The 15,207-nt window shown below is 41.4% G+C and overlaps 1 protein-coding gene across 1 annotated transcript in view; it reads left to right on the top strand.

Annotated features, from left to right (window-relative positions):
• The window catches only part of LOC142201184 (macrophage mannose receptor 1-like), an 81,075-nt gene that overhangs the window by 33,643 nt on the left and 32,225 nt on the right, over positions 1-15,207 (top strand). Inside the window, 10 exon segments of the mRNA XM_075272012.1 lie at positions 967-1,160; positions 1,376-1,503; positions 2,313-2,352; positions 4,636-4,639; positions 5,125-5,204; positions 6,339-6,480; positions 8,383-8,415; positions 11,418-11,584; positions 13,134-13,201; positions 14,542-14,642. Of these exon segments, the coding sequence (XP_075128113.1) occupies positions 967-1,160; positions 1,376-1,503; positions 2,313-2,352; positions 4,636-4,639; positions 5,125-5,204; positions 6,339-6,480; positions 8,383-8,415; positions 11,418-11,584; positions 13,134-13,201; positions 14,542-14,642 (957 nt within the window).

The raw sequence follows: 15,207 nt of genomic DNA, 5'->3' as shown, positions 1-15,207 counted from the left end.
AATGACATCGAGGACTGCTGGCCCGATGCTTGTGGCCAGTAGTTGGAACATCAATGCCCCCCCGCCCACCCCCCTATCCTCCTCCTCCCAGTGCTGCCCCCCAGCTCTCCTTACATCTGCCCTGTACCCTCTCCCCGCCACATGACTAGGCTGATACTGGCCCGATAATAGAGGCCGATGCTTGTGTCTAGTAGAACGGAATAGTACCCATCGATCCGTGCCCCCCATCCTCCTCCCAGTGCTGCCCCCCAGCTCTCCTTACATCTGCTCCGTACCCTCTCCCCGTAATAGGCCTGATCATACATCCTGAGCAACGAACATTACTAGTTAGTCGCCAGACGCTGCAGAAAGTTTGTCCATCCGGTTCGCCGTAGCTCCCCGTTCCTATGGTCGGCGTCAGCGCGTCCCTAGACCTTTGAGCCCCGATGTATTTCCTTTTGGTCTCCGGTCTTGGTACCAGTGCCGAGGTGAGGGCTAGTCGTGTGGCGGGGAGAGGGTACGGGGCAGATGTAAGGAGAGCTGGGGGGCAGTACTGGGAGGAGGAGGATGGGGGGCATCGATGTAATGGCTACTGGGCACAAGCATCAGGCCATTAGTCCTTGGATGTCATTGTAATTCCCGCTGCTGAACTGCTGACCGCTGCTGTCCCCATGCTAGTGCTGAACTGCGCTGCTGCTGGCCCAATAACGGAATAATACCAATGCTTTTTATTACAGTGGCCAGTGATTGGCTGAGTAGATATTATCTGTGTGTCCCAGGAAATACAGTCTAGACGGGGACCAGGCATGATTAGAATGGGATCAGCAGGGGATTGTTGAGGTGAACATTGTTTTTTTTAGCCCACTGTCACCATTTTATTCCTTCCTGAAAACCCCTTTAAATAATTATTTTATTAGGGGGGGGGGGGGGGGGTCGGCGCAATATAAAATGATTCCTGTGGACAATCCCTTTAATTACATTTCATAGACAGAAGACGGGGCTGTGTTGCTATGGCAACTGGAAACCAAGCTGGATTATGGGATGTTATAAACTGTGATGAGAAAACAAAGTATGTGTGCAAGAAGTGGGCACAAGGAGTGACACCGCCGCCCATCCCAACAACAACACCAGAACCAACATGTCCAAGTAACTGGACTTCATCAGACCACTCATGTTTCATGGTAAGTGTGATGATGGCGGCTCGTGGTCACTGGCATCTCATTCCTCCTGGTGGTCTCAGCTAACATAAATCTGTTCCACCGTGCACCTCCTCCTCCTCCATCTTATTTCTCCTCTTCTGCCGTTTCTGCTTCCGCTCCTCATAGGTTGTATACTCCTACCCCTGAACTGGTTTAACTAGGCTGAAGTAAAATATTTTATTGTTTTTTTCCAACAGTTTTACTCAGCTAAAAATTATGATAAAAGGACCTGGTTTGAAGCAAGAGACTTTTGCATAACTATAGGAGGTGACTTACTTAGTATCACCAGCAAGAACAAGGAGGAGGCAGTGGAAGGACTGATAAGGTAAGACGTGATCTTGCTACAAGTGTTAGACCATAGACACAATGAGTTCTATCTGTTACAGTGAACCTGTCACACTGACCATGGGGTCTTCTCTGTGAGCAGCAGGTTATAGAGCAGGAGGAGCAGAACAGATTGATATATAGATTTGTGTTTCAGAGTCCAGTGGGCGGGGCTATTCAATTATCAAATGTCATTAACCACTTCCGGACCGCCCATAGACTATAAACATCCGGTTAGTGGTTGCCTAGTTCTGACAGGACGTACCGGTACGTCCAGTCAGAACACAGCAGCTGCACGGAGATCATGCAGTTGCTGACACTGGGAGCCGGCTGTAACTTCAGCCGGAGCTCCCAAAGAGAAAGCAGGGAAGGTTTATTCCTTTCCCTGCCTTCTCGATCGCTGTGTATACAGGATACAGCATGCAGGAGGCTGGATTCCTCCTGCAACTGGGGCTAAATGTAGCAGCCTCAGTTATAGGGGAAATCAGCCTCCAGTACAAATAAAAAGTGATCAGATGTCCCCAAAGGTCTCTTATGATTTTATGGGGACACTATCTGAAAAAAATAAAAAATAAAAATATAATAAAAAAGTTTTTAAAAAATGTAAATAAAATAATAAAAAATAAAATAATACGCTAATAAAACGACATTATTAAAGATTATAGCCCCACCCCTGACAACATCATACAAAATAAAAATTACCGTAACGGAGAGGAAAAACTATTTTATAAAGTTTTTCAGTGACACTTTGTGTTATTAAATAAAAAAATAAATAATAAAGTGAAAACCAGACACAATTTCCTGTTGCAGAGTTCAGTCGCAGAAGAAAGCTTCAGAGTAGATTATATGGGTTAATCTTCAATTTACTTATCAGAACATGAGGTAACATCATCAGCATGTCTACATAGCAATACAACAAGGAACACACTGGAAAGAACTAACCATAGAAAGATGCAGCAATGTGAGATACAGACAAGTCTCCATAGCATATCATTACATGTATTCAGCACATAACAATAATAACATCGCCATCTAATGTATATGTATATACCAACATTTCCCTCCTATTATGTTTATATTTTCCCGGATATAAAAAAAGTTAAAACACATTCGAAAATAAAAACAACATAAAAATAAAGCCCTATGTGTCCCCGTAAAAAGACGCAAAAATTAGTTGACTGAGACATACGAGAAAAATGTTACAGCCCTCAAAACCGCACGTACAAAATAAACCTAAAATGTGATTTGCATAGTATTATCATATTTATCCATCCTGTGATTCCCAAAATTCCAAGACTTTTTCTTCTTGGTGTTGCAGTGACAATATTGAGCAGTGTATATATTGCATATGTTATACCATGATAAAAAGAGCTACATACTTATGTTGCTGTAACGTCAGTTGAAGAAATGTGTTTACTGACACAATTCTGCCTTCCATATTCTGGTAAAATTTGCTCCAAAAAACAGCCTAGCGCCATATTTATCAATCGTTTTAGACACTTTCTATGCAATATATATGGAAAAGGAGGTGTGGCTCATCAGAAGGTGAGTGTGGCCTAAGGTGTAAAACAACAAATACAACAAAAAAAAGATAAGATAAATAACAGTTAGGCTAAGGCCCCAGGTAGGCCCCTTTTCATACAACGCCCACAGATTTTGCTTCCGTTATACTTATAGGCATATATAGATATAACTGACATGCTGCAATTAGCAAAAACGCATGAGTTTTTGAAATTGCAGCATTTCCGCTGCAGATTATATTCTGCAATGCGTGGATGGGATTAGCTAGAATCCCATATACTTTGCTGTAAATGTAAAAAGCTGTGGTTTTTGCCGTGGCGTTTCCGCTGTGGCCAATTTGTGGCAATTACACTACGTGGGGCTCCAGCCTCAAGAAGGTTTATAGAAAGGTTTTCTTTATTTCACATTTGAAGGTAGATTGTTGCAAAACTTAAGTTACCAAAGAAATGATGCAGGAATATGTGACACTTTATTCCGAATGGCCTTAGATGCATCAGAAATGCACCAAAATCAATAAAAATTAAAAAATGCCCATCTTTATATCAGAGACCACCTTGTAAACAGCATGTGCCTTGGAAGTAAATTGGCCCATTTAACACATTGGTGAGCCCAGTGCAAAGGTTTCATAAGTGGGCTCGCCCCCATCACCACCATTTAGAAATATCAGACCCATTCAAATTATAATACCTTCTCAGTAGCCTTCACATAATATAATGTCACTTAGTGGCCCTCACACAGTATAATGCCTCCTTAGTGGCCCCATACAATATGAGGCTCCTCAGTGGCCCATCACATAGTCATACGAGTCATATGCCCCTGCATACATGATACTTTAACCTGCCTCCGTGTGACCCCTCAGACATTAACCTGTCCCACCTCCATTTGGCTCCTCAGACATTATACTATAATGCCCCCCTCCAAGTTGCCCCCATAGTTTCATGTAGCCCTCCAGGTTGCCCTCTACAGCATCATGTCTCCCCCCGCCAGGATGCCCCCAGTTTCATATCCCCAACCTTCAGGTTGACCCCATAGTTTCAAGTAGCACTTCAGGTTTCTTCCACAGTGTCATGTCCTCCCCAGGTTGCTGCAAAGTTTCATGTAGCTGTCCAGGTTGCCCCCACAGTTACAAGTCCTCTTTCAGTTGCCCCCACTGTGAATATCAAATGAAGAAAAAAAATAATACAAAACCTTAATAGTTACCTTTCCCAATCCCCTGTTCTCTTCTCTCTCAGGGAGCAACAGGTACGATGTAAATGACATCACTACATCATGCCTCCTGATCCCAGGACACCGGCAGCAAAGACAGTGGCTGGAAGGTGTAGCAGAGAGTAGATGACTCCCTGCCTCACCATTGTCTTTGACTCATCGGTGTTCAAAGTCAGCTGGACAGCAATGCAGGACTGTCCCAAGGGGCCCCTGCAACAATAGGGCCCAATGCAAGTGCACTTTTGGCCCTATGGTTAAAGCAGCCCTGAGAAAATGTGAAAGTATAGACAAAAATACGGGTCTTCTTCGCGTCTTCTTCCAGTGGCTTCAAACTTTTAGGCCTCGGGCCTAGGGCAAAGCTGACTGTGCATGCCCGCCGGCCAGAAGAAAATGGCCGCTTACACAGTATTGTAAGCGGCCATTTTCTTGTGGCCGGCAGGCATACGCAGTCAAATACTCGAGGCCTACAAGTTTGAAGCCACCGCCGGAAGAAGACACAAAGAAGACCCATTCCTGAAGAAGATGGAGGCGTCGCTAGAGAGTTCTCGCGCAGCATTGGGGACGCTCCCATTGCTATTTGATCGCTGGGGCCCACCCCCAGTGCTGCGAGAGAACTCATTTGCATACCAACGAAAACCGGATTATATACCGAATGGCAGCGCAGAGAAGACATCTAAAGGTAGGAGAAGACTAGCCTTTCTTAAGGCTATTCCTACGTGGTAGGCAGAAAAAAAAAGTCATTTTAATGATAGGATCCCTTTAAAGTAAAACAACAATAAAATATTATGGAATTTTTGTACAGACCATGAAATGTCTGCTGTTAGTTACAAACACGTACAGGATATATCATTGCTGTGTGTTCATCTATTCATTTATCTTTACATAAGATCCAAAGCTCCCTACCATAAATCAATCTGGATTGGTCTAGTGAAGGGGAATCCTGGTGAAGGCTTCACGTGGTCAGATGGCTCACCTGTAAGTAACGTCTTGTGTTTTATTAAAACAATATTTTTAAAGCTCAGATTTTTCTATCCTTAGTCCAGTGGACGGTCCTACCCAGGGGTTTACATCTCTTATTGTATGTAGGGTCATACAAGGGCCAAGTTTTTAATTGATAAATTCTAATATTTTTCTACAACACTACTTGTCAATCTACTCAGCTGTTCCTGCTCTATAACATGCTGCCATTAAATTGGACATTTACGGATTGTCCGACCTCTGGTCACTAGGAGACATATCGATGTATGCCTGTATATGTCTGGGAATATATGTCGGGGAACAGAGCAGTCCCGGTTATCCCATTATTATCATGGAATGGAATGATAGCGCATGATTGAAATGAGAGAAATGGGACCCCTGTTCTTGTGATTGGTGGGGGTCCAGAGGTCTCTTGTGATCAGATACTTATAATCTGTCCGTTGGACAGGTGTTAAGCTGATTCTGGGACAGTCTCTTTAAACCCTTCCCATCATCCACTGTAATAGAACGGTGGATGCCAAGTTTTTAAAGATATCACTCCCATTAGCAATGCGATTTAACGCCCTAAGTTGTTTCACTGAAAAAAAAAGTAAAAATAGACTTTTTTCCCCACTTGTTAATAAACCCCCCTATCCCAAAAAAACAAAAAAAAACACAATTGGTATCACTACATCCGTAAAAAAACTCTAAAATAAAATTAGGGGTTTAAAGGTATTATCCGGTTTCTACAATTATACTCCCACAGATCAGCTGTCCCAGGACAACACAGCTATTGGTAATGTCTACATTCTGGGGTCCTCGCTGCTCACTCGCCGTACAGACTGTAGCAGTTTGGTAGGGATTTGGTAGGGAAGTACTGCCCCACTGAAGTCTATGGAGGAGTGGTGCAGTACCAACAACAGCTGTTACAAATCATATAATAAGTGAGTAGCGCAGACCCCAGAATGTAGACATTACTTGGAGTCGCATGGTCCAGGTACAGCTGATCTGTAGGGTCCTGGGTGTTGGTCTCCTACAGATCTAATATTGATATCCTTAGTAAAATTAATATTAGAAACTGGATAACCCCTTTTATGTTATGAAAAGTAATTCATTATTAGCCATTTAATGATATTTTTCTCTTTTAACTAGTTAAGTTATGAGAATTGGGGCAGTTCGCAACCTGACAACTTCTTGGAAGAGGAATCTTGTGGGTCGCTGTTTGAGTATACAATAGATTGGAATGATCTACACTGTGACAGCGCATTGGAATGGATTTGTGAGCTAAAGAAAGGTACAAACATGTTAATAGTAAAGAGAATGTCCACCTATATCAATATGGCACTCTAACATAATGCGTCATGAAGGTCAGGGACACAGGGGGATTCATCACTGTGAACTTCCCAGCATCTAACCCTCCATCATCTACAGCATAATGGATGAGATTTACCAAGTCTACATACTGTGGCCAAATCCTTCAGTGGCTTTAAGGTCAGGGTTACACTACAAAACGTATGGTCTGCCCTCGGCATCTTCTGCAATGTCAGTAAATGAAGTCACATTACACCCTCTAGGGCAAATCGATCATGACTTCTAAGTCAGCAGTTTTGCACCCAAAATGCATTTGAGTGTATGGAGGGATCCGTGAAAATGGGCAAAAATAGAGCATGACCTATGTTTTGATCCATTGTAAAATATTGGTCATGTGACTAACCCCTATTCACATAATTGAATAGTAATGTATTAAGGCAGACGTGTGACAGCTCTTAAAAAACTGTTCATATAAGGCAACATTTATTTTAAGGGCTGTCACACGGCTGCATTAATATTCATTCATGTAAATGGGGGCTATTTATATTTTACAATAGACCATCCATCCAGGGCTCTATTTTTGTCCCTTTTCACAGGTCCCTCCATATACTCAAATGCAAGCGTACCGTGAAAATTGATGTTTCTCATCCAAGTGTGCTCCATTGGTCGACTGATTGCAGGTTTACAATGACCCAATTTGAGGAACACTTTCATATACCTACTACTCCAGTAATTGAGCAAACCAGACCTATCAATCGGGCCCGTTCACACGGAGTAAACGCAAAATACACGTGTAAAAATAAGACTCCCATTGACTTCAATGACATTTTTTTTTACAAAATACACATCAAAATACACGTGTAAAATGTCATTGAAGTCAATGGGAGTCTTATTTTTACACGTGTATTTTGCCAAAATACACGTGCGTTTACTCCGTGTGAACGGGCCTCTATAGCCCTTATTCATATATTCACTTCTCACAAAAGTGTGACTTCTGCATTTTTCCATTTTTCACATATGCTATACGTACCAATACATTTCCATGTGTTCATTCAAATGTCCATACAATGAAAGCACCTCTTTTTTTTTTTTTTTTTTTTTTTTTAAAAAAGAGAAAATGGATGACATCCGTGTGTCATTCATTTTTTCATGGACTTAGGGACATACAAAGAAAAATGTAAATAAAAAAAAGTTGGTCCGACGTGAAAAACTTCCACTACGGAGAGCAAAAATAAGACTAGGCCAGCACAACAAATGAAGTGAAAAAACTAGGACTTTATTAGACCACCAGTGCACTGTCTGCTGCCCTAGTTTCTATTTTTTAGGAAGATGAATAGATAGATAGATAGATAGATAGATAGATAGATAGATAGATAGATAGATAGATAGATAGGAGATAGATAGATAGATAGATAGGAGATAGATAGATAGATAGATAGATAGATAGATAGATAGATAGATAGATAGGAGAGAGATAGATAGATAGGAGATAGATGATAGATAGATAGATAGATAGATAGATAGATAGATAGATAGATAGATAGATAGGAGATAGATAGATAGATAGATAGATAGATAGATAGATAGATGATAGATAGATAGATAGATAGATAGATAGATAGATGATAGATAGATAGATAGGAGATAGATAGATAGATAGATAGATAGATAGATAGATAGATAGATAGATAGATAGATAGATAGGAGAGATAGATAGATAGATAGATAGATAGATAGATAGATAGATAGATAGATAGATAGATAGATAGATAGATAGATAGATATGAAGAGCTGTAGTACTAACTGGCAACTTGCACCATATCACAGAGCAAATATTAATACAGATTCTTATACATGTGTAATTTTTTGTTGAAACTCTTTCTAGGAGCAGAATTAAAGGAAGAGCCAAAAACTATTGGTAAGTCATGTATTTCTCATTCTTTAAAAGTGTAGACTAACCTGGTCAGTGAATCAGTGCAGAAATATATAACACAAGAGCCCATATGCCTAAACTTATTAGACCATATCCCAGGGTAGACCTCCTAAACTAAAACATATCCCAGACTATACCCCTAACATAATACAGATCCCAGCTAGACCCTCTAAACTATTATAGATACCAGAGTAGACCTACTAAACTCATACATACCCTAGACTATACCTCATAAACTAATGCAAATCTAAAACTAGACCTTCTTAACTAATACACATCCGAGATTTTTTCTCCTAAACTAATACAGTTCCCACAGTAGATATCCAAAACACACATACAAACGTCCAATATAAATCATATTCTTTACCCCTAAACTAATAGAGATCCCAGACTAGACCTTCTAAGCTAATACATGTACCATACTGGATCCCTAAAGTTGGGGGGATATCGTCACTCCATAGGGAGAGACCACCAATTAGGTGTGTGGAGTCTTATTAAGCCATGAGCGCTCCACTGTGCAAAGGAACATGGGAAGAATATGCAAATCTGACTTCCATGATGTAATTAGGAAGTCGGTGCCTCAGGCATGCACACCAATAGAGGGCGCTCACTGAGAATGTGCAAGTCTATCTTCCATGATGTAATTAGGAAGACAGAGCCTCAGTCAAGCAATCCAATAGAGGGCGCTCCCTTTAACATCATGTGGACCTTCTTAGAGGTCTTTGTTTGCAATGACATTGGGATTTTACCAGGTAGTCTCTCAGCCAAGGACAACTGTTTCAATGTTTTTGCATCTCGTCAGCTTGGCGCAGAGAGGACTTACCTGGCAGAGGTAAGTTTTTAAAAGTATACAAAAAATACTAAAAATATAAAAGTTCAAATCCTCCCCACCCTTCCCCAAGATCACATATAAAAATGATTAAAACATTAAAACTTTAGCTGTCCCCGTGCTCCAAAATGTCCGAACTATTGAAATAGAAAAATATTTATCCCATATGGTGAAAGACCGTGGGGAAAAAAAATCAAAATGGTCAATTTTTTTTTTTTTTTTTCAAACACTTTGCCCCTATAAAAATGGAATAAAAAGAGATCAACATCAGAACTTCCCTAAAATGGTATCAATAAGGGCTAGAGGTTTTTTTTGCAGGCAGGTTTTGATGTGGAATCCGCCTCAAAATCCACCTGCAAAAAAGGCTCCCATTCATTTCAACGGGAGCCGCTCGCTTCTTTTTCCCGCCAGCGATTTTTTTCAGCTAGCGGGAAAAAGAAGCGACATGCCCTATCTTCCTGTGGATTCCGCGGCACAAGACTCACTCTCGATTAGGCCCATACATTCGGGCCTAATCAGGAGTGGGATGCCGATGCACTGTATCAGCAGCCCGTCGCGCTAGCCGCACAGAGTTCACACGGCGAAAATGGTTTCTGCCATGTAAACATACCCTAAAAACACTATCTTGTCCCACATAAATACATGCCTTACCCAGCTCAATACACATAGATATAAAAAAGTTACCAGTGCCAGAACATATAGACACAAAAATTTTTTTTGCACAGTTTAAAATTTTTCAAAAGGTACAAATTTACATTACATTACAAATACTATATAAATCTGGTATCGCCATGCTTGTACTGACCCCCAGAATACAGATAACATATCATGTTTACCATATTAGTGAATTCTGTAAAAGTTAAACCGATAAGAAATTGTCTCAAACTTATTTTTCTCCACATCACTCAGAATTCTTTTTCCAGCTTCCCAGTACATTGTAGTGACATCATTCAATATCCTGTGCAAAGTACAATTTGTCCCACAAACATTAAGCCATCTTGTGAGTCTGAACTGAAAAGTGAAAAAATTATGGCTCCTGGAATGGGTAGAGGGAAAAAAATGCAAAAACAAAAATTGTCAGACACACGAAAGGGTTAACTTATACAGATCACTAGACTAGATCACTAAAGTAACAGTTCCCAACTCTAGACCTACAAAACTAATAGAGATCTTAGACTCGTGATGGCGAACCTATGACACAGGTGCCAGAGGTGGCACTCGGGCCCTCTCTTTGGGCACCCATCTGTGGAACAGATTATACTGTGTGGGGGCCACTGTGGAGCAAATTGAACTGTGTGTGTGGGGGCCACTGTGGAGCTGATTGGACTATATGGGGCCAATGTGGAGCATATTGTACTGTGGGGGGGGGGGGTCACAGTGGAGCAGAAAGCTCTATAAAGCCCCATATGTATGACCATATTTTGCAGGTCTTTAATTGTGTGCAATTGTGGATCCGCACATTATTAAGGTTAAAATGCCGTGTTGGCACTTTGCGATAAATTAGTGGGTTTTGGGTTGCAGTTTGGGCACCCGTTCTCTAAAAGGATCACCATCACTGTTTTAGGGTGCGTTCACACGGAGTAATGTGCCGCATGATGTGGCATGTATACGCCGTGTGAGATTTTGAGTGCCGTATACGCTCCCATTGAGTTCAATGGGAGCCGGGATCGTATACGCAAAATCACGGCCGCAAAATAACGCGGCGTATACAATCCTGGCTCCCACTGAAATCAATGGGAGCGTATACGGCGCGGCACATTACTCCTTGTGAACGCACCCTTAGAATATACCCCTAAACTAATAGAGATCCCATAGTAGACCTCCTAAACTAATACACACCAAATCCCCTGATAATGACCTCATACCCTACCATACCCCATAAATACAGTACTGTTATGTAAATGTTTCCTATCCATCTGCAGGGCTGGATTGATATTCTTTGTTATAGAGAGAAAATCCCACGACAGAGGGCTATCTGGCAATAAGTGATTTCTCCAAACATGTTGCTTTTGTCCATAGTGAGAGACTACTGAAAAATGGCAGAACAAATGTAGTACTGTAGCACAATCCATTGCTCCATGTGTCACTACGATTTCTGGTGTCAATCCTTCCCACTTGTATATTATAATAATATATTTGTATCTCCTTTATATCATAGAATCATACACATTTACAAGTGACGGTTGGTTGATCTACAATGACAGCCAATACTATGTTAGCAAAGAACAAATGAGGTTGGGAAAAGCTCACGAATTTTGTAGGCGCAAATCTTCCCATCTTGTCACCATTAACAGTGAATCTGAGCGGAGATTCCTCTGGAAATATGTAAGTTCTGATTAAGAATATTCTTCTCATTTTAGGCTATGGTCAGAGGGACTTTTATCACACATTTATCGAACAATTGTGGCCAATCGACTTACACTTGTTGGGCAAACTTTTTCCCCATGAAGGAGACTTTGAGGTCACACAATATTCGTGGTCACCAGTGGTAATACTGTGAATATAATGTGACCTCAGGCCTGGGCACTATTCCCAGTAGTCTATGGGGCATTTGGCCAAGAGGACCTAAGGTTAGCCAATTCAGGTGGGGCTGGGTTCTGCTGTCAGACTATCTTTAAGAGGTGATAGAACAAAAAAGAGCAGTAATGGGTGGGCACTCACCAAACATTCTCCAAAGGACGACAGTCGTCTTCTCTTTTCTCTAAAACATATCCTTTTATTAGGTGCATAAGTAAAAGAAATCCAAAGGGAGGGAGTGATAGCACAATTGGCAAAAAAGAGGCAACAGCCGTTTCGCGTTCACAGTCACGCTTCTTCAAGCCTAAGGTGCAATACTATTACTATTGCACCTTAGGCTTGAAGAAGCGTGACTGTGAACGCGAAACGGCTGTTGCCTCTTTTTTGCCAATTGTGCTATCACTCCCTCCCTTTGGATTTCTTTTACTTATGCACCTAATAAAAGGATATGTTTTAGAGAAAAGAGAAGACGACTGTCGTCCTTTGGAGAATGTTTGGTGAGTGCCCACCCATTACTGCTCTTTTTTGTTCTATCACCTGTTCAGCTTTTTTCCGGGTAGTTGTGCACCTCCATCGTTTTCCTTGGCTCTTTTATACTCCAAGGACTTTAGCTGATCTTTATTGCTTGTCCTGACCTTACATTTCATTTGGAATTATAAGCTGTGCCATCTACAGTTCTCTATTTTTCTTTATAAGCTATCTTTAAGAGGTTAATAGTATATGCCATGATTCTAGTGTAAACAGAGCCTTATTTCCTTTAAAGGGGTATTCCCACGTCGCATACTCACCAGTCTTCACTGCTGTAAAATCTTCTTTCTTCCTAGTTTCTTGCATCATTTGGTGGGCGGAGTTTCACATGCAACCTGCCATTGAGCTCCGCCCCAAATCAGCATGTAGCTCCGCCCACCCATATTGGACTATGAAGTACGGGCAGCAGCAACTCCATTCTGTGTTACATACAGAGACTGCCTGTCTCTGCCATAATGAACACAGTTGAATTAGCAAGCCTGATAACTGGGAGAACAGAAGAAATGAAAGCAGCTCCTCTCCCCTATCTGAGAGCAGGGAGCTAGGTCACGTGGTGTAGACACAGGAATAGCTAGAAACACAGGCTCGCTCCCTGCACTTAGCCCCTCCTCCCTCCCCCCTCAGAGCAGCAGATACATCACTTGACTTTTGAGCAGATAAGTCAAGGGCTGTGTCAACAATGAACTGAATAAAGTAAGATAGTGGACAAACAAAGCAGTTTTACTGAAGCAGTGTATTTAGGAAAAGTCTTATATCCACATTAACAAGCAGTATAGATAGGATCCTTGTGATGGGACAACCCCTTCAATCTTACTTTCTCCAATTTTAGATTTCTAACAAAAGAACAGAAAACTCTTTTTACATCGGCCTACTTTTGGGAATGGATAAAGAATTTAAGTAAGTACTTAATAGATAAAGTCTCTGATATTACTTTTGTTATTGATTGGAATGCATTATATACCGGACTATATACAGGACTATATACAGGACTATATAAAGGACTATATAAAGGATATAGCAGTTGTTTGTATAGTTTGTGTACATAGAATATTGAAGACTAAAGTGATAACCAATCTAATTGTGGGGCAATATATTTGTTTTTTTTTCCTTTGGTGTTGCCATACATTGTTGGGCCACATTTAAGGGTCAATGCACACAGTTTCTTGGCGAGGATTTTGACGCTGAATCCACCTCAAAATCTGCCTCCAAAAAAAGCCTCCCAATAAAACTCTATTGGGAGGCTCTTTTTGGAAGTTGATTTTGACGCTGAATCCACGTCAGAATCCATATGGAAAAAAAGTCTCCAAATGACTTCAATGGGTTCCTTTTTCCGCTATCAACACCTAATGGAATGGACTATAACAATCAGGGTATGTTCACACAGGGTTTTTTGGACCGGAAACTGAGGCGGGAGGACGCCTCAGGTTCCAGTCCAAAATAAAGGTAGCTGCGACTATATACCAGTGCAGTGCCTCGGCATCCAGTCGCGCACTTCGCTCCAGATTAGGCCCGAATGAATGAGCCCAGTCGGGAGGGAGTGTCTTCAGGCGGATTTCGCGAGGAGAATCCCCCTGAAGAAGGAGTACTTCGCTTCTTTTTTCCGGGAGCCAGAACAAACAGCTCCTGGAAAAAAGAACTGACCTTTGTCTTTTTGGTCAGGATTTTGAGGTGGATATGGCCTCAAAATCCTGACCAAAAAACCAGGTGTGAACTTACCCTCACAGTTTGCACAAGTGTCTGTGTCAGAACAACAACCAAAAACACATCTGTGCAAATCACCAGTCTTATTCACTGCACTGTGTGACTGGGACACAGAAAGACACAGATTGGGCCCCTATATTTCTAAAGATGCCATATTTGTAATACCACTACTGTAGGAATTCTTACCTAAAAAAGGAAATGTCCAAAAAGACCCCAAGGAATAATAATTTACTCCAATGCACATTGCGGTGGCCATTTTAGTTTGTCCGAGACAAATTGCCAAATGGCCAGTTTTGTTAAAAAACAAATAATTTGAAATATTTGAACAAATCGGATCGCCCATCTCTAATGAAGGATTGTTTGTGGAAAGGAGTTGTCCGGAATGATAAAAACAAGCAAAAAATGGGGCCTTCTTTTTCTATAAAAACCGCACTCCTATCGGTGGGCTGTGTCTGCTGTTGTATGTTGTCTGATCAATCTCCTTTAAGCATGTGTATTACACTTTCATCTTGACAGCGCCATTTCTTTATTATTAGATGGATGGACGGTTCTCCAGTTGACTTTGTCGCTTGGGAAGCATATGAGCCAAACTTTGCCGATAATAATGAGTTTTGTACACAGATGCGTACACGCACGGGTAAGGCTTAAACCTACAATGACCTCTCTATGTGAAACAATATCATGAGGATAGATTTTGCATTTATGGGCCAACAGAGGGTTTGTATATAGCAGGAAGCTACACATGTATACCATAGACACCTAGAAATCACTCAAAACACTGCTAAAAGTATATGGGTGCACTTTTAACCCATTAATAGCACTAACAGACCTATATATACACTCACTGGCCACTTTAATAGGTACACCTGTCCAACTGCTCGTTAACACTTAATTTCTAATCAGTCAATCACATGGCAGCAACTCAGTGCATTTAGGCATGTAGACATGGTCAAGACAATCTCCTGCAGTTCAAACCGAGCATCAGTATGGGGAAGAAAGGTGATTTGAGTGCCTTTGAACGTGGCATGGTTGTTGGTGCCAGAAGGGCTGGTCTGAGTATTTCAGAAACTGCTGATCTACTGGGATTTTCACGCACAACCATCTCTAGGGTTTACAGAGAATGGTCCGAAAAAGAAAAAACATCCAGTGAGCGGCAGTTCTGTGGGCGGAAATGCGTTGTTGATGCCAGAGGTCAGAGGAGA

Source organism: Leptodactylus fuscus, chromosome 4 (assembly GCF_031893055.1).
Source record: "Leptodactylus fuscus isolate aLepFus1 chromosome 4, aLepFus1.hap2, whole genome shotgun sequence".
Lineage (NCBI taxonomy): Eukaryota > Metazoa > Chordata > Amphibia > Anura > Leptodactylidae > Leptodactylus > Leptodactylus fuscus.
This window is presented reverse-complemented; position numbering and strand designations above follow the sequence as displayed.